Raw genomic sequence first — 18,083 nt, forward strand, 5'->3', positions numbered from 1 at the left:
GGAATGCAGTCAAGGAATCTGTAAACAACACAATGAATTGGTGGCTGTTAGAGGGATGCAAAAGGGAACGGTCTCTGAAGATTGTTGGAACACAGTCAATGGAGCATGTGAAAACAAAATGAATGTGGGGTTGTTTGAGGGATGCAAAAGGGAACGGTTTCTCAATGGTGTTGGATACAGACAATGGAGCTGGTGAAATCACAATTAATTTAGGATTGTTTGAGGGATGCAAATGGGAACGGTCTATTAAGGGTGCTGGAAATCAGTCAATGGAGCTGTTGAGAACATTAAGAATGTGTGATTGTTGAGTGATGCAAAAGGGAACGGTCCCTCAAAGGTGTTGGAATGCAGTCAAGGAAGCTGTGAACATCACAATGAATTGATGGCTGTTTGAGAGATGCAAAAGGGAACGGTCTCTGAAGATTGTTGGAACACAGTCAAGGGAGCTGTTGAGAACATAAAGAATGTGTGACTGTTGAGTGATGCAAAAGGGAACGGTCCTTCAAAGGTGTTGGAATGCAGTCAAGGAATCTGTAAACAACACAATGAATTGATTGCTGTTTGAGGGATGCAAAAGGGAACGGTCTCTTAAGATTGTTGGAACACAGTCAAAGAAGCTGGTGAAAACAAAATGAATGGGGGCTTATTTGAGGGATGCAAAAGGGAACGGTCTCTTAAAAGTGTTAAAACGCAGTCAGTGGAGCAGTTGAGAACAAAATGCAATGGTGGGTGTTTGAGGGGTGCAAAAGGCAACCGTTTATGAAATTAATTGGAATGCAGTCAATGAAGCTGTAAAAAAAACAAAGAATATGTGATTATTTGGGGGATGCAAAAGGGAACGGTCTCTAAAATTTGTTGGAATGCAGTCAATGGAGCTGATAAAAAGACAATGAATTGGTGGCTTTAGTTGAAGGAAGCAAAAAAACAGTCTATTACAGTCTGTTATTGTATACGCAATCGCTTGAAATTAGTGAATTGTAATAGTTGATGGCGTAGAAAAATGTAAGTATGATGTCGGCCATCTTGGAAAAGACGTGTAAATTAATTTGCGGAATGCAGGGTTGGGATTGGCTACAGCAAAAATCACGTGACTCGCATGCAACCAATGGCAGCGTGCGCCTACACGAAATTTCTCGGACAAACAAACAGACAGATACACAAACAAATCCCGCCCACAAATACCCCTTTCGCTTTTATAAAGGTAGGAGGAAGGAGGAGGAAGGATATAAGAAATAAACGGCAGCTACTATTTCAGCGTTGTTTTGTTACAAAGCAGGCGACAGCATAAACAAAAAAGTTATTATTACACATGTTCCTTGTTGGTTTTGGTTATTTGTTATTGATTTGTTAAAAATAATATAATTAGTTAAAAACAAAATAGTGTAATGCCGCGTCGAAGTGGTTTGAATAGAAATAAGTCAGTGAAATTAAAGCAACAAAATACAATTGCAGAGGTAACTGAATTAATCCCTGAGAGATTTTCCTTGGGAAAGATTGAAGGCTATCCCGTGGTTATGGGCCCCAAAATGTTTATTGTTTCCCCAGGGGTTCCAGCCGGGTTTTGATTGGTTGTCAATTGGGGGGAATTATCGCGTGTAAACTGGGGAACTTTTAATTTTAATTTTTTTTTATTCAATTCGCCGTATTAAACTACGTGTCTGGGCAAATTTTCAAGTCTGTTGGGGTTTTTCTTCATTTTATATATTTATTTTTCGGTCGAAATTCAAATTTTTGTGGTTCCCGCCGGTTTGTGATTGGCTGCAAAATTAGGAGGAGTTATCGCGTGTAAACTGGGGAACTTTTCGTTTTCATTTATTTTTTATTCGATTTGCCGTATTAAACTACGTGTCTGGGCAAATTTTCAAGTCTGTTGGTGTTTTTCTTTATTTTATATATTTATTTATTCGGTTGAAATTCAAATTTTTGTGGTTCCCACCGGTTTGTGATTGGCTGCAAAATTGGGGGGAATTATCGCGTGTAAACTGGGGAACTTTTCGTTTTCATTTCTTTCTTATTTGATTTGCCGTATTAAACTACGTGTCTGAGCAGAATTTCAAATCTGTTGGTGCTGGTGTTCATTTTATACCTTTTATTTTGTGTTTGACTGTTTGTTTACAAATATCGTAGGTGGCTGTCGTTTGTCATTTGTTCTGCATGCTGTCATGCAGAGAAATGTGACTTTTGGATTTCGGATAAACTTTTCTACTAATTTACACTATGATTTCATTTTCCTAGGTAAAATTCTATCATGGACTTCCTTTTTCTGGTTGCCTTTAATTATGTGTTTTCTAATATGAAATTGAACTTTGCATGTCATGTAAGTTTATCTTGACCTAGATTTTTATGGTTCGGCCAACGCAGCCCCACATAAATCTTGAAGACCGACACCCAGTGGCGTTTTGTTATTATTTCTATTTTTTATTATCATTTGCTTTAAAAACAAATATGTGACGATGTATTTTATACAAAATAGCAAAGATTGACCGCATATCCCAGAAGATAACAAGCGGAACTCAAAATACTGACCGATTGTCAGACAGGTATGTTAATTTACGATTAAAAGTTGCTAATTAGTGTATTGGAAAATAACACGATTTCATCTTATCGTTGTTTACCATCATGTTTAATGCTGGAGGGGAATTTCGTAGATCAACTGATGAAAAATATTGACAGCGTGAAGTCTGTTGAAAGGTATTTGTGGAATAACCTACTAAGTTCTAGTAACATAGGCTGATTTCTTAAATGCTATCGTCTTTGTTTCTTTTCTATAGCTCTTTAGGTAGGTCTTGCATTGGTGTGAAAAACAAAATAGTCAGATTTGTACAACCAAGCAGTGTTTGTAGGGGAGACTGGAGTATGCCGGGACACCGGGTCAAGAGGGACAGTAGGGAGAAAAATAGTAGATTTTGATAAAATTAAAAATTTTTTTAGTATGTTATTTAGATACATACAATCTACTTTGGCATGAAATTTGGTTGAGTTTTGTCAATAACTGTATCAGTTATTAACAAAACTAAAAAAACTGGTTTTTTTAGTTAATTTTGTCTCCGCCATTTAATGTTTCTAGAAAAAAATAATCGCAAATGGCATGTAAATTTAATATGGAAATGAAGCTTAATCATTTCTTTATGGTTAAAAACAAAAATTATAATTTTCGATCAATTACTATAGATAATATTAACGTTTTTAAAAAATAGTCTTTATCGGGAAATCGGGACAGCTGTTTTTGACTAAAATGGGACATTAGTGGGCGGGTTTGGCCTTCAAGCCCATCAATCATCACCGAGCTCATGACGCCATTACTGTTCCTTACAATGATCACAAGCAATCGATTATTCAGCATATGAATCGATTACAAAAAGCCCAACCCCCACCTATCTTGTAATAAGGGTTTTTTATCATATAAGAAAAAATTTTTATTAACACAATAATCGAATTGAAACATTTATTAACTTATAAAGTCTATGCAGTGTGACGCTATTTCAATTTTTACAAATTTTTTTAATGAATATTAAGGCGAAAACGGAGGACGTCCCTCACCACCCACCCTAGTGTCCTCACTTACCCCTCAAAATAGGCTCCTCCCTCAAATCTAAGAAAACTTAAAAGGTTTTATATGGGAAAATGGTTTATTATTAAATTATATAAAAAATTTGGGGGGTACATTACTGTATGGAATACATAAAAACAAAATAATAAATTAATTTAATGATTAGTTTGGGAGATATAGGGGGAAAACGAAAACCGTCCCGGCTTACTCCAGTCTCCCCTACCTTTATCGAATAAAGAAAAGCCTGTACCTACTTCACCCAAGAAATCAGAGTTCGCGTAAACGAATCTATTGACTATAAAGCAACGCCCAATTATGGGCTTGAGGACGAGAGTCGGTAAAGAAGTCTGAAGGGTAATAATCGCAAAGTTAAGAAACACTGTGATGATATTTCTATTACCAATTTATTTGGGGATCAAATTTAAGAGAGACAGAAAAAAATGTTTAAAAAGAAGACAGAAGTAATGAATCTTTTGTCAATGTATTTTTGTAGAATGGAAAGTGAACCAGAAGAAACTTGTCTGGATTTACCGAACTTACCAATGCAACAGAATATTCAGAATCTTATTGCAAACTTGCAATTATCAGTTCCTCTTTTTCCGACCAAAGTTCCTTTTGTTTATATTCACAATCCTTTGACCAAATCTCCTGTTGAAAGGTAACCTTTTTTCTATCGTAAAGTTTTATTTGTATAGATGTTGATCACGTTCCTTTTGCATTTATGATTGCATAACTACAATGAATTGTTGCTCCCAACGGCTAAAACATGTGCCTTTATTTCATTGCAGAAGGAAAGAATCAGCCAATCAATGTGTGTATACACCCGACGAACTCGACCAATTAGATTTGGCTGGATTACTCGAACCAAAGAGTAAAGAACAGCTGGATGAGATAATGCACTTGTTTCACGCTGCAGTGCATGAACGCGACGTAGTTTGTTGTGTGTGCGACCAGTTTCTACGCATCTCTGAATCAAAGCTGGTTCAATCTGCTTCTCTTCCAACGGCTTTTTTTGAAAAACTGCAGCAACCAACGGGCAAGAACGGCGACGCTGATGTGCTTCATTCTCAGTTGGTGCAGCAACACGACGTCTCTGAATTTTTCCCCAGCGAAAGAAACCGATTTGCAAAATTGGTTCTGTCTCCGCGAGGAATAGAGAAGGACCGGTTGTCTTGCACACCTGATGGAATTTCGGATTGCGACTGCAAGCCTTTTCTGAGAATTTGCAAGAAAAAATGTTATGATTGTCTAAAACGAAACGCCCTTCCTAAATTGGCTATCGCAAATGGAAACTGGTTCGGTCAGTTACCGGAGCAATTACGAAACATGAGACTCGGCCCTCGCAGGGTCGTTCGTCAAGTACACAATTCTGGCCATTTTGTATCCTACAGCTCACAGACCTATGTCAGAGGAACGTCAATCACTGTTCACATCTATTCCAATGGATTGGACACTACGCTGGTGCGTATGAGTCTTCCTCTGCAGCCAAGCGAAGTTCCCCTTCGCGTTATTGTCGTTCCAAGGACGAAACAATCATTCAAAAAGCCAAATTCATCACCATGAAAAAAATGGTCTAACATTGGAGGTCCCCCAACTGTCGTCTGCTTTGCCTGTTTTGGGCTGTTCGTGTGCTATTTCCGCGGACAAATTTTGGGGCACTCGCTAGGGGTGCTGACTACCCGGATCAGTCATAACATTCCCTCCAAAACGTGGTCAACAATGGGGAAAGAAGTCGTTTGTGACTGTTTTCCGCGCTGTTTTCTTCTGGATAAAAAATAAAAAAATGTAGTACAAAAAAAAAAAGGAAACCTGAATCAATTCCTCTTTGTATTACACACCTTAATATACATTAATGCACATTAATTGACCATCTTAGACAGTTTGCGCAGCTTATGCTGCTCTTCTTTTAATTTCTGGCTAACCTCATTTTTTAAACGTTTCGCTTCCATGTGATATCGGATTTCTATATATTCAAACATTTAAAAAGGGGCCATTTCCATGCGATGTTCGTCACAACAAATTTTGGCATTCAGGTTCAGATTTGCGATTATATAGCCCGGCCAAATCGCCTTTATAGCATCAATTTGCGCCTAAATCTCATCTTGTGCTTTTGTTTTTGATACTCCTGATCTTGCCGTTTCTTTTGACTTTTCCGACTCGCCATTTATTACCGCAACACAGTCTGAGTTGATTTCATCAAACTGAGAGGAATTCGGCAAAAATTGAACAGGCAGTGTCGAATCAACAGTCTTTGTTGGCAATGCAATTGCTTGCTTTGCCCAAAACTGCAGCATCGTTCCTTTATTCTGTTGTGCAATATGCTTTAAGTCTTTTAAAATATCTGACGCCTTTGTGGGCAAATCTTTGTCGTATTTTATTGATTTCCACTTTTCGTTGAACTCAGATTGGCAATTTGATTTTGATTTAGCTGGATAAGCATTTACGTATGCGTTATACAATTCTGAATAAATTTTTGTTTTATCCATTTTCTTGAAGTTTCTAGACCTACAGCAACTAAACAGAGATCACCATTCTCTACTGAGACGTTGTAAAGTCGTTTCGCAATACAGCCGTTGGCTATGAAACGTAAGGGTTTTCTCGAATTTTCTTTCTCGGTTTCCGAATTGTTCGGATAGATGGCAACACAGGCAAATACGGTTTTGCCTTTGTTGCGTTACAAAGTCTTGAACCCCCCCCTCCCTTGTCACAATCAGTGACATTTCCTTCAACCCCCTATCGCGTTACATAATTTATGGACGCCGCCCAGCAAGTCATTTCTTTCATAAAAATTTACGGTTCAGTTCCCGGGTCGGTTCGGGTTGTTGGGTAAATTTGGTTCAATGTCGGGTTATCGGGTCGAACTGGTTTATCTCCAGGTTGGCAGTTTAAACCGAACTACCCGGGGCGCCCCGTCATGCAAATGACGGTTCTGGCTCAATAAATTGGTGCTGGACATGTTTTTCTCAGACCTGGCTCACATTTTATTGTTTCAAATGATCTTTAGAGTTGTTTGTTCTGTTTTCTGTTTAACTATTGTGTTTATATACTCAAAATGTAAAGTACTCTTAAATGTAAATATAGAATGATAGGTAAGATAGGAAAGAACGAGGGTAAGTGGATTTGATAGAACGTAATTGTAAGTAAACGCAGACTACGATGGACAGGAGAGAACATGTAAGTAAGAAGAGGTGAGTAATTATTTTGTTTTCCCGATTCGTTATTTTTCTTCTTGTGTTTTTCTTGCGTCGTTTGCACACCTTTCTCGTTTTTTCTTTCCTGGGTGTGTGTGCGTTTTTTACGTTTGACTTCTGGTTTCCATTGGGGCGGGTGCCAGTTGTAGAGTGGAGGATGACGTCTGGGTGGATCCAAATCCAGGATCAGTTTAAGGGTGTGTACAGCGCCGCTCCAATCTTCTGTGAAGATCTGCTCGCTACCCACATAACACAATGCAGTCCGTCGGATGTCCGACAGATGTCGAGGTCAGATGTTGAGTACATCTTTTTTATATCCGCCGGACAGCCCGACATCCGATTTGAATGTTCTATGGATGTATTTTTTGTTTTGTTTTGACCGCCCTCAACAGCGCCGTCGGACATTCTAAGGGTATCCGAACGGGCTTTCATTTGGCTATAAATATGACATATATTGGACCTCTAATCTTGAAAACATTAAACTATATCTCGATTCGAACTCGGGTCTCCCGCACCACAGTCGAATATTTATCCACTGTGCCAATTGATAGATATACTATTCATCATTTTCAAACAAACGAATCGAGTTGTTGTAAAAACTTTTCGATAGTTTTTTTCGATAACAAATTACCAACAGGATTTTTAAGAAGTCAAGATGATGTCGAACTTAGGTTAAACCAGAAGCGTATAAATTGCAATTAAACAATTTATGATAAATATTTTGTTAATTTTAAACTTCAGAATGATTTATTAAGTTTAAAGTAGTTTTTTATTATTTTCAATTAAAATCCTACCATAAGTATACTTGCTTCGAATATTATTAAATGCCGAATAATATATATTTTCTGTAAGTTAATTTCCAATGGCTTGGTTCCCGTAAGCTAAACGGCAAGCCTGTGCAAACAAACTCATGACTTACATATATTTTATACATTTTTGTAATAAATTTAAAAATAAACCACCCGGCAAATAGATAACTGATCCTTTATTTTTTTTATTTTTCGTATTGAATGCTGGACTTAAAATAAAAATACATTCAAGGGAAAAATTTGAACACGGTTAATTTCTCCCCTTTTGGAAACAAATAAATTTTGACAATTAATAATGAAACTTAGCGATCGGCATCAATTAGCTCTAATCGAGTTAACCGCCCCGCCCCGATAAAGTGCATTCGGGGCTGAATTGAGGTGCCACTTTTTCAACCAGGGCGGTGCGGGGAAAAATTTGAGGTCAACCGGTTGCCCCAACGCAAATTTTTAAAAATGCCGTTCTTTTGGTTTCAGAGTAAAAATCGGGTCAGGCGGGTAGAACGAGCTATTATCGGGGTTGTTATCGGATCGATCGGATGAAACAGTCAACCGATTTTTTTGCATCGTTGAATCGATCGAGTGCAATCGGGGTAGCTTCCTGATTAAGTACCTCGATAAAACCCCAATTGAATTCGTGGAAAAGAATTTTTCCACCCTGAACCACGCCTAGATGACCCGAAATGAGAAACCCGATTAACAAAAAAGGGCCCCGATTGGCTCGAGGCCGATCTTTAAATGAAACAATTGAAAATCTTCTTGGCTGTTGGAAGGAGGTCCGTAGAATATAATTTTCGCACATCCATTGCACTTCCAAGGGGACTAGCCGACGGACATCCCTGGAACTACCCATTGAGTACATGGATATCTAAAGGATGTTCGGCCATGATTCGGACATCCGACGGCAGAAATGTGCTATATGGGATAAGTTCTGATGACAGCTGGGCCGTTTTTTCTTCCAAGTGTCGTTCGTAACGGTTAAGTTCCAGATCCCACGAATTACCAATCTCGGAGTCTGGTGATTGTGGTGTCTGGCTAATGACGGTGACGTTTCCTTGCTGGAGTTTATCCCAGCTCGAGTCGTGTAGCTGTACTATAGGGATTAAGTTTTCTTTAGAGCTTTCACTTTCAGGAATTATCAACCCAAAGGGCCAGTTAACTGCTGGCGCAGATGGTCAGTCTGGTCTTACGGGGGTGAGCGTGCCGGCAGAGTTATAGATGATGGTAGAACCATTTATATGGAAAGGCCTTCCATTGCCTTTTCCGCCTGGAAGTGTTCTGGCCCTTAGTTACAGAGCCACAGCGGGTGTGTTGGGAAACGAAGTTTTTTCTCTTTTTTTTTCCCAATGTCCCAATGTTCTCTGAAAAATCTTGCTTTGTCGTCTGCACTAGGGAAAGTCAGAAAGAATACAAAGTAAACAATACAATTTGTAAGCGAACATCAAAATATTGCAAAATATCTGTAAGGCAATAGAAAAGTTTTTTTATTTCTGTTAATTTGTATTGTATTTTAATACATTTCCACATATGATACAGGCTGTTTTAATATCAAACACACTTTCCTTTCATTAAGAATTCTTGGCTATTTTAAAGTTAGTTTGTACTTTAGTTTTCGACGGTAACACCAACAACTTTCTTAGTCGCTTACTCTCTAAGTGAAAACGAACTTTGACGTATTCCATTACTAGATATTTCAGATTGTAGTCTCTGTGTTCTTCACAGAAGAGTGGAATAGTATGCGACTCTAAAATTTTGTCACAACAAACTTCAAATGAATCTTGCATGTTGACAAATTACGTTCATGTAAAAATGTATGAGGTTGAAAAGGAAGGTAAAGTGTATCTTCAAGTACATTTGCCTTGTCAGGGAACTTGATTTGTTCTTGTACCTGATTCAGAAGATAAATATTAAAGGTGTAATCAAGATTAGCTTATCTTTAAGGAATAAATCATAATTGTTGTACGCTTCTACCTGGCCAAGAGATGGAAAGGTTTTTGGAACCACAACTGGATTTCCATCAGGTAATTGCGCAGAAGGATAAATATTTTCTTGACTAGTGAAAACTAGTCTAGATGTTGATTTCTTTCCAATGGAATTGTCGTTCCTTTTCTTACTGAGCATGGTTTCCCCAACTTTATTTGTTTCTAATAAGGGAAAATTAATGATTACATAGTTTTGATACAAGTATAATTATAACTCAAACCTGTCTGTTGATATTTGTTTTGATTACTAAATGTTTGGTGACAGTGCCTTGCAACATTACTTTGTTTACCAGGATTTTGTACTAAGTCTGTCAACACTTTCCTTTTTTTTAACACAAACTTTTTTGCAAGTTGATCACTTCCTCCTGCCCGTTTCCTTATTAGTTCTTGGGGATAATCACTGTCAAGTAACATTCGCTTGGGATAGGAACCAGGCTTTAGTTGCCATCTTGAAAATGGGTAAAAAACATTTAAAATCTCCTTTCCCTTTTCAATATTTGACTCATCAAAATGACGTGAGCAAACATGAGACGATTTGTTCAAATAGGGGATTGCATCTTTCCATTTCTCTACAAAATTTTTGGGTACACCAAAAAATGTAATTCCATTTTCTTTATCACTGGACTTTTCATGGGTAACACGACACTGACGAACAATACACTTATTTCTGGACATTTCAAAAACTTAGACCATTTTTCAAAAGTTTTAAAACGTGAGCGAAATTATGAATCGGAAACCAGTAAAACCTGAGGATCAAAAAATGGCGTCAAGAGAATGAAAAATAAAAATTAACACAATTTCAGTAGATGGCCGCTGTTGGCGCTGCAAATTAGGTCCAGTATATCGATACTTAAGCACATTTTCCCACTTTCGATTCGCGATATTGGCTGCAACTTTAGGAAAAGTTGCCGAGAGGAGAAATTAACAGGCAGTGGTTCTACCATCATCTATAAACTCTGCTGCCGGACTGGAATGATCTTACGCGGTTAACTTTTATCTGGTGCCGTAGCACGTTTCAGGAGCCACAGCTTTCGCCTTGATCGGGCTACGGCTAGAGGTCCTTGGTATTGCCTTCGCCGTGTCGGCCTAGGGCAATGCCAAGAGTTCTGTCGGTCCTTATCGGGCTCAATAGAGATTGCGGCCGCTAGAGTATTACTCTTCGTAATGATGAACTGGATCCCGGGTCTGCTTCGGTCGTCTCAGGTTGCAGTCTGGCACGGCAACTGGGCTGACGGCTGGACAGGCTTGGGAGAACGGCGGCGGCAGGGATCCTCGACCTTAACTGTAGAAATCAGGGGGTTAAGTAAAAAGACAACTTGACTTGAGGGTTCGGTGAAGAAAAGTGAGTGTATTTCTACGGCTGAACAGCCCCTTATATACATGGGAAAAACTACACCTTTGTCTGATCTTCTTCGAGCGTCCGATCCTGGAATAGAGGGCACCAGTTGATGATGATTTTCCTTGCCGGTTATCGATCGGTAACCTTCCCGATAACCCTGCTGGAACTGAACCAATACTCTGGCGGGATGAACTCTGCAGGCTCCGCCTCAATGAGTTCAACCCTCACGTCGTTCCTTTCACCCTCAATGTCTCCATATATATGGAAAAGCACTCATTGCAGCAGTTCCGATGTCACTGTCTCGCGCTCCAGCCTCTCAACTACGGCTCTTGCGAGCCGTAGGCCGTTTTAAGTCGTTTGCCTTCACTCTTCGACTTCTCTATCCTCGGTAGTACGGCGGTCCACTGAGGATGACTCGGCTGAGTCTAGTCTGCTTCGGCCAAAGGGTTGTCTCCCGGACGAGGGCTGTGAGCTTCGTCCGTCGGAATTTCCGACTTTCACCACGGGTGTTTGCCGGTGTCGTGCTTGTAGCCCATGCATCGATATTTTTGGTAGTCAAGTGGTGGTAGCTGTGGATTTTGGTCCATCTTGGAAACTTAAAAATTTTTTTGGACGATGAAGAACGGTCATTTAAGGGTTGGTGTGCTGCGTCTGACAACTAAAAAGGGTTTGTTGTTCGACTAGGATTTGGTCGCCTCTTAAATAGTCGGTTGTCCGCTATATTTTTTTATAGAATTGCTTTGCTTGCATTATTGGACTCCGTCCGCATAACGACTGGGTTTTCTTCGAGTTATTTGTGAGCGAACGGCAACATTTGCATGTGCATTTGTATTCGCCGATACATCAACATCGCATTCTTTTGGTTTTACGGAGTCGTTTTGATTGTTTGTGGAATGGTTTTTTCAAAGGCAAAACAAATTGATGATTTAATTCGTTCCACTTGCTATTTTTAGAAGTCAATTCATGGCGATAAAGTGTACCTTCTAGAATTTCAAAGTATTTAATTTCTTTCACCCAATCCGGCTTAGAGTGGAAAATTTTTTCTTCGAGTTCGCTTTTTCCTAAATAATTTTTAATTGCAACACAAAGATCATCTTCCATTTGCTTTTCGCAAATGAAATTGATATTGGTTGACGCTAGCTGAATACTAGCAATTTTTTAGCGTGACAAAGAGTCAGCATTCTGATGAATATGACCCGGCCTATATTTTAATTCATAATTTGTCGCTGCTAAAAGTATAGCCCATCTTCCTAATCTTCCATTGTTATCTTTTTGGTTTTTCAACCATTGCAAAGGTTATGGTCCCTTATAATTTCGAACGGTTTATCCAAAAGATAATGCCTGAAATGTTTAATTGCATCAATTACAGCCAATGCTTCCTTTTCTGCCGTTCCATATTTCGATTCAGCTTTAGTCAGTTGTCGACTTGAATAGGCAATTGGATGTTCATGACAATCCTGCATTTGAGAAAGTACAGATCATATTCCATAATCGCATGCATCAGTAAAGAGTAAAAATTTTTCATTGAAATTGGGGTAAGCAAGAACTGGAGGCGTTACTAGAGAATTGCGCAATTTTTCAAATAAAAGTAGTTCCTCAGTTCCCCAAGCAAAAGGTTTTCTACTAAGATCTTTATGAGTTAATCTAGTCAATGGTTTAGCAATTGATCCAAAATCTTTAATTAATTTTATGTAATATCCAGCAAATCCAAGAAATGACAGAACTTCGTTAACAGATGTGGGTGTTTTATAGTTCACTATCTCATCAATTTCTTTCCTTTTTCAAGGCTTAATACCGTCTGTTGAAATAATATGACCGAGATAATTTACGGATTGGTTTATAAACTGGCATGGCAGCTTTTAATAAGTCAAAAATTTCACGAATATCACGTAAGTGATCTTCAAAAGAGTCAGAAAAGATGATGACATCATCCAAGTAAACTAATGCTTTTTTTCTAAAACGTCTTTTAGTACGTAATTCATTAGTCTTTGAAAATTAGCCGATGCATTGCACAGAACAAATTCCATTCTTTTAAATTCATAAAGGTTGTTTTCTACTACAAATGCAGTATTTCAATAGCTCAGTCCAGAGACTTGAATTTGCCAATAGCCAGAAGCTAAAACAAGAGTTGTGAAATATTTCTTTTCGAATAATGTGTCTAAAGTTTCATCAATTCGTGGCATTGGAAAAGAATCCTTTTTTGTAATACTATTTAATTTTCTGTAATCGAAATAAAATCTAACTTCGCCGTTCTTTTTCTCTACTAATACCACGGGTGAAGCCCATGGCGAATGTGAATATCGGATTACATCCGCTTCAAGCCATTCTTGCACTTTGTCCTCTAATAATTGTCCTTGATTGTTAGTTACTCAATATGGGCGTTGTCGAAGGGGGCTTCGTCCTTTTGTATCAATTGTGTGTTTAATGAGATAAGTATTCCCTAATTCTGAATCTTTTGAAGCGAACAAGTCGTGAAAGTCATTTAATAATTTAGAGAGCGGTACTTGAAATTCCGGGTCTACATCGAAAATTACAACAGGCTAAAATTTCTCGTTAGGTTTCTTGTCTGATTGCTTAAAGCAACTTTTTCTATTACTGACGAATTGTTTCAATTACTCCTAACTTGGTGTTTCTTGGTTTGTTTACTTCAGTGAATGAATAATTTTCGACCATAATATTATACATTCCATCTCCCGATACTTTTCCAATGAATTCTTTGTTTAAATACCTGCCGGTAAATTTTCTTCTGGGGTAAATATAAATGCTGTTTGTGGGGAGACATACGGAAATGAACCTTTCATTTGCAATTCAATTACAAGCGACGTCTGACGAAATGGTGTCGTCTTTTTTACCGTTGTAATTGCCATGTCTGGTACCCTAGAGATAGCTAAAGGGCCCTGCTCATCTCTTGCTAAATAAATGCTCTTGGCCTCTCCATGAAGCAGAGATCCGTGTTTTTGGATTGCATCCCATCCAAGGATACAGTCTTCTGTAACACCCTTTGTAACAATAAGTTCTTGTCTTAAAACTGACTCTCCGTATTGAACGGGCAATGTCAATCTTCCCAGTGTGTGTAACTTTTTCTTCCCTACATCGTATAAATTAAAATCAAGCTGACTGCAGATCACTTGACCACTAGGGGGCAACTTATTAAATAATCTCTCGTGTATAATACTTTTAGACGCGCCTGTATCAAATAATGCTTGTAAAAAGATTTTGGAAATCTTTAATGGAATTCTTGGGTTCAATTTATTTGTAATGGTTGTTAATTTTGTGACATGTCGGGATTTTAAAGGAGGCTCGATATCAACTGAAGCTACAGTTGATCCCTAGTGGTTTCTCTGTCGTTGAGGGGAACCTGGAATGTTAGGTCTTATTGGTTCTCCTTTATTACGATAATTGTTAGATTTGTCGAGCATTCTCCCTCTCGGGTGAATGGCTTTACGAATTAAGACAATTTGTTGTGTAAATAAACTCAGAGGCGTATCTACCCACAATGACGATTATGTATTATTAAGCTGACGCCAAAGGTTTACAAAACGAGTAGGGATACATGGACGTGAGTCCAATCGGGAAACTGAGCATGAGATTCCAGACAAAGTAATTTAATCTTACCGTGGTAGTGCAGGCGTACAAGCGTGAGGGAATTATAGGAGAAAAACGGGAAACAATACTACTTGCCGACAGGTATAGTATTTGGAATACGTGTTGAGACGATAATTCGAATAATCGCGATGCTCGGAGAGGAAAGATGAAACAAAATAAGTTGGGAGGAATAACTAGTGAATTAAGGTGAATAAGCTAAGACATCAAGATAAAAAGTCTACTTTTTAAGAGTGACAATTAAAGCTAAAGGCGACTGAACGTCTTGCAAGCTGGTACGTCGTAGTTGCTCGCCTTCTCTCGCGAAACAGGCAGTGTTGTCTCGTAGCGTGTCCTCGAACCCCTTTCTCTCCTCTGCTGGAAGCTCCTGGTTTATGCTGGGTGTGAAGTCAAGAATATTTGTGGTTCCTTTTTCCAGCTCGGTGTTTAATGTTCTGAGTCGGTTGGCTCTGCCTGTGGAATCTATTTCTGTGCCTATTCCCACCACTTCGGCTCTGTGTCCTAGTACCATTTTCTTGTGGATGTAAACTGATCTGATTTCAAGGTTTGTCATCATGACCCATACCGTTGTTCGGTCGCCTGGCATGAGGGCTCTTCCTTGTTTCGGTCCTGTTGTGCGGTTGGTTGCTGGTTCTATCATCCAGGGCAGGCCGTCCAATGTTGGTTTTGTCGCTTCGGTTTGTTCTATCTCCACGGCCGCCATGGACCTTGCTGGGATTCTAGCCCCGCTTTTTGCTACTGTCTTTGTGGCCGGTGTTGTTGTTTGGTCCTCTATTGCCATTCGTACTGTTAGTTCACCGAATCGCATCTTTGGTTTTCCCGTGCCGTACTCGATCTCCAAATTTTTTAAACGTCTCAGCACGTCGTTGCCTAGGAGTAGGTTTATCCCTCACATCTCCAATACTAGCACCTTCGCCTGAATTGTTGTCGTCCCAATGGTTATTGTCAGCTCCACTCTTCCTAGGAAGGTGTCCGCGGTCTGTTTACCATTTCGAGTTGTGGGCCGCCTCAGGTCTTGAGTTCTAGGGCCATTTCTGCTGTTAGTTTGGGGGATATGATCGATACTGCTGCTCCTGTATCGATTACCGCTTCGGTCTTTTTTGTCGTGTCGTTTTTTCCAAATTTCACTTCTTCTGTCAGCAGTTGTCCCGCGTCGATTTGTAGCAGGGGTATATCCTTGTCATCTTCTTCGTCCGATGTACTGATCATTGCGACGGTCGTGTTGTTACGTCTGTCGCCGTCTTCTCTCTTTTTCGGGAAGTATCTCTTAATGTGCCCCTCGCCTTTGCAGTAGGAACAGATCGTCCGTCGGTCTGCTGTCCTTTGTGGGGGTGTTGCTTGTCCGTTGTGGCTTTTTGTTGTCACGTTGTCTGCTCGGCTTTTCTCCTTCCTTCCTCCACAATTCTTCATCACGACTATTTCTCCTTGTAGTTGTTGCACTACTTCTAGCAGCTGTTTGAGTGAACGTTTCTCGTTGTCTCTGCTGGTTCGTTGTTCTCTGTTCACTGCTGCGACTCTTGTTTCCTCTTCTCTCTCCCTTTCTTCTGCTAGCATGGGGACGGCCCATTCTTGGTTGCATACTAGTTCGGCTGTTTCTGTGTTTCTCCTTACCGCTGATAGAAAATCGATGCAAGTTTTGGGTTGTAGGACCCAGATTTTCTCCACTAATGTAGGTTTTAGTCCTTCGTAGAGGTGGTGCAGTTTTGCTTCTTCGGAAATGTTTGGGTCCATCAATCGGTATAGGTTTATTATCTCGTAGTAATATTTGGCAACGGGTTAGTTTATCCCTTGTTTGCGGTTTCGTAGTCTCCTTTCTTGATATCCGGCATAGTTGTCTTGAAGGAATTCTTTTATGAAGATGGAACGCATTCCGCTTGTCGCTGGTGTTCCGGCCTGTTGCTGGCTGGCTGCTACTACCGCAGTGTCTCCCTACCCATTGAGTGGTGTCAGGCATTTGAACCACGGTCTTGCTGGTCCTTCGAGGTAAATGCCGAAGTTTGCTCGTATGTCTGCGTCAGTCCACCGGTTGTAGTCTGCTAGTACCTGGTATCGATCAGTCGGTAGCGTCTTCTCCTCCTTTGCCCGAGAAGACAGGGGTTACCTTGAACTTGAGAAGTCCAGCGGCCATGTTTATCGTCGGGGGGCTCTGAACTGTTGATATGGGCGGGTGTTGTGTGTGTTGTGTGGGGTGTTGGGGTTACCGTCTTCCTGTTGTTGGTGTGTTCGCTGGTGTTGGGTTATTTTCCGACTGTGTTGGTGTTAGAGTTCGGTTTCCTGTTGCTGTTCTGATGATTGGTGTTGTATAGTTGAATCTTGTGAGCAGGCCAACTGTACCCTCGGCGTCGTCTGATTCCTTGTCGGACTCTGACGAAAGCTATCTTTAGCTTAGGTTGTTGTCACCTGTCACTGGATGGTATTCAGTCGTCCTTTCGTTCCAGAGTCTTCGGGGTGTATATAGCTCGTCCTCGTCTCTTTCGTCTTCCGTTTGAAACTTCGCGTTCTGTACTGGGGAAAAAAGGTCTTGATCTGCTAATAATTCGTTTTCTTCGGATACTGTTGGGCTATGGGGATGAGTTTCTACTTGCGGGTGTCCTGTGAGGCCTGAGGTGTCCCACGTCAAAGATGATCAGGATCCTTGGCTTGAGCGGTCTTCTTCTTCGTCTGCGGGTCTTCTCGGTGTTGATTGTCTGGTGGATGTCTGTGGTGACTCCCACGTGTGTTCTATTTGACTCCGATCTGCGCACCCGCTGTCTCGTCCTTTGTGATCTTCGACTTTGCTGCTGTGCCTCTCTGCTGCTCTTGCGTCGGTTTCTGCGCTCGCTGCTGCTGCTTGGTTGTTGGGCGGCTGTCTCTTGCCAGCCTGGCTGTTGAAACCACACTTGGGCCTTGGGCTGTCTTCGGCTGTGAATCGGTATCTTCTGTGTTCGGTATCTTGTTTCTTCTTGTAACCAGCGGTGGTGACGCTGCGATACCTTGTACTCGCTTGCTGCTACTATTCTCCTGTTCACTCATTCACTTTCCACATTTCCTCACTTTTATTCGCTGAGTTCCTTCTATTCAATCAGGAAGTCACGTCCGTAACCTTATAACTCAGCAATTTAATGTGTGAGACCGACTGAGTTTCTCGAAAAGGTCTCTAAACCCGACGCGCCTCTTCCTGATCAATTAGACAAGCCCGGGATGTTTTTTAGATAGAAGTTTGTTTTGGCTTACCGTTTGAATCTCCACCATGTAACGAGGGGGTGAGAGTAAACTGTGTATCTGCATACGACTTGCAGAAAGAGATTACAACTTTGCCCCGAGTGGTTTGACTTGGATTCTCTTTATACCCTCTCGGGCGGAACTACACGATACTTTAATGTATTGCCCTTTCTTCGAGCTCTAGTCTACAGGACGCTGTTGCTTCCGTTTATGGCTTTCGCTATGACCATCAACAAGTCACAGGGACAGATTTTTGAGCGAGTAGGCATCTACCTTCCGGAATCCGTTTTCAGCCACGGCCAACTATACGTCGCGTTCTCGCGTACAACATCAAGAGAAGGTGTCAAGGTTCAGTGTGAAGAAACAGAGAAACAGGGCAAGCTACTTAGGAATATTCCACAAACCACGGAA

General features: G+C 40.3%; 1 protein-coding gene and 3 pseudogenes across 1 annotated transcript; 1 reads left to right on the forward strand and 3 right to left on the reverse strand.

Moving 5' to 3' along the window:
• Nucleotides 1–4,000: 4,000 nt before the first annotated feature.
• Nucleotides 4,001–5,127, forward strand: LOC116923914 (annotated as a pseudogene).
• A 3,954-nt stretch (nucleotides 5,128–9,081) lies between these two features.
• Nucleotides 9,082–10,282, reverse strand: LOC123472614. The gene is made up of 3 exons (XM_045174482.1): nucleotides 9,751–10,282; nucleotides 9,519–9,691; nucleotides 9,082–9,435 (listed from the first exon to the last, which is right to left on the reverse strand). Exons 1-3 carry the CDS (start codon nucleotides 10,202–10,204, stop codon nucleotides 9,292–9,294), a joined length of 771 nt encoding a protein of 256 aa, XP_045030417.1. The 5' UTR covers nucleotides 10,205–10,282; the 3' UTR covers nucleotides 9,082–9,291.
• Nucleotides 10,283–15,479: 5,197 nt separating this feature from the next.
• Nucleotides 15,480–16,599, reverse strand: LOC116935864 (annotated as a pseudogene).
• Nucleotides 16,600–16,851: 252 nt separating this feature from the next.
• On the reverse strand, nucleotides 16,852–17,483 carry LOC116935863 (annotated as a pseudogene).
• Nucleotides 17,484–18,083: the final 600 nt, after the last annotated feature.

The sequence above is a fragment of the Daphnia magna genome, linkage group LG1, assembly GCF_020631705.1.
Source record: "Daphnia magna isolate NIES linkage group LG1, ASM2063170v1.1, whole genome shotgun sequence".
In the NCBI taxonomy this organism is placed as follows: domain Eukaryota; kingdom Metazoa; phylum Arthropoda; class Branchiopoda; order Diplostraca; family Daphniidae; genus Daphnia; species Daphnia magna.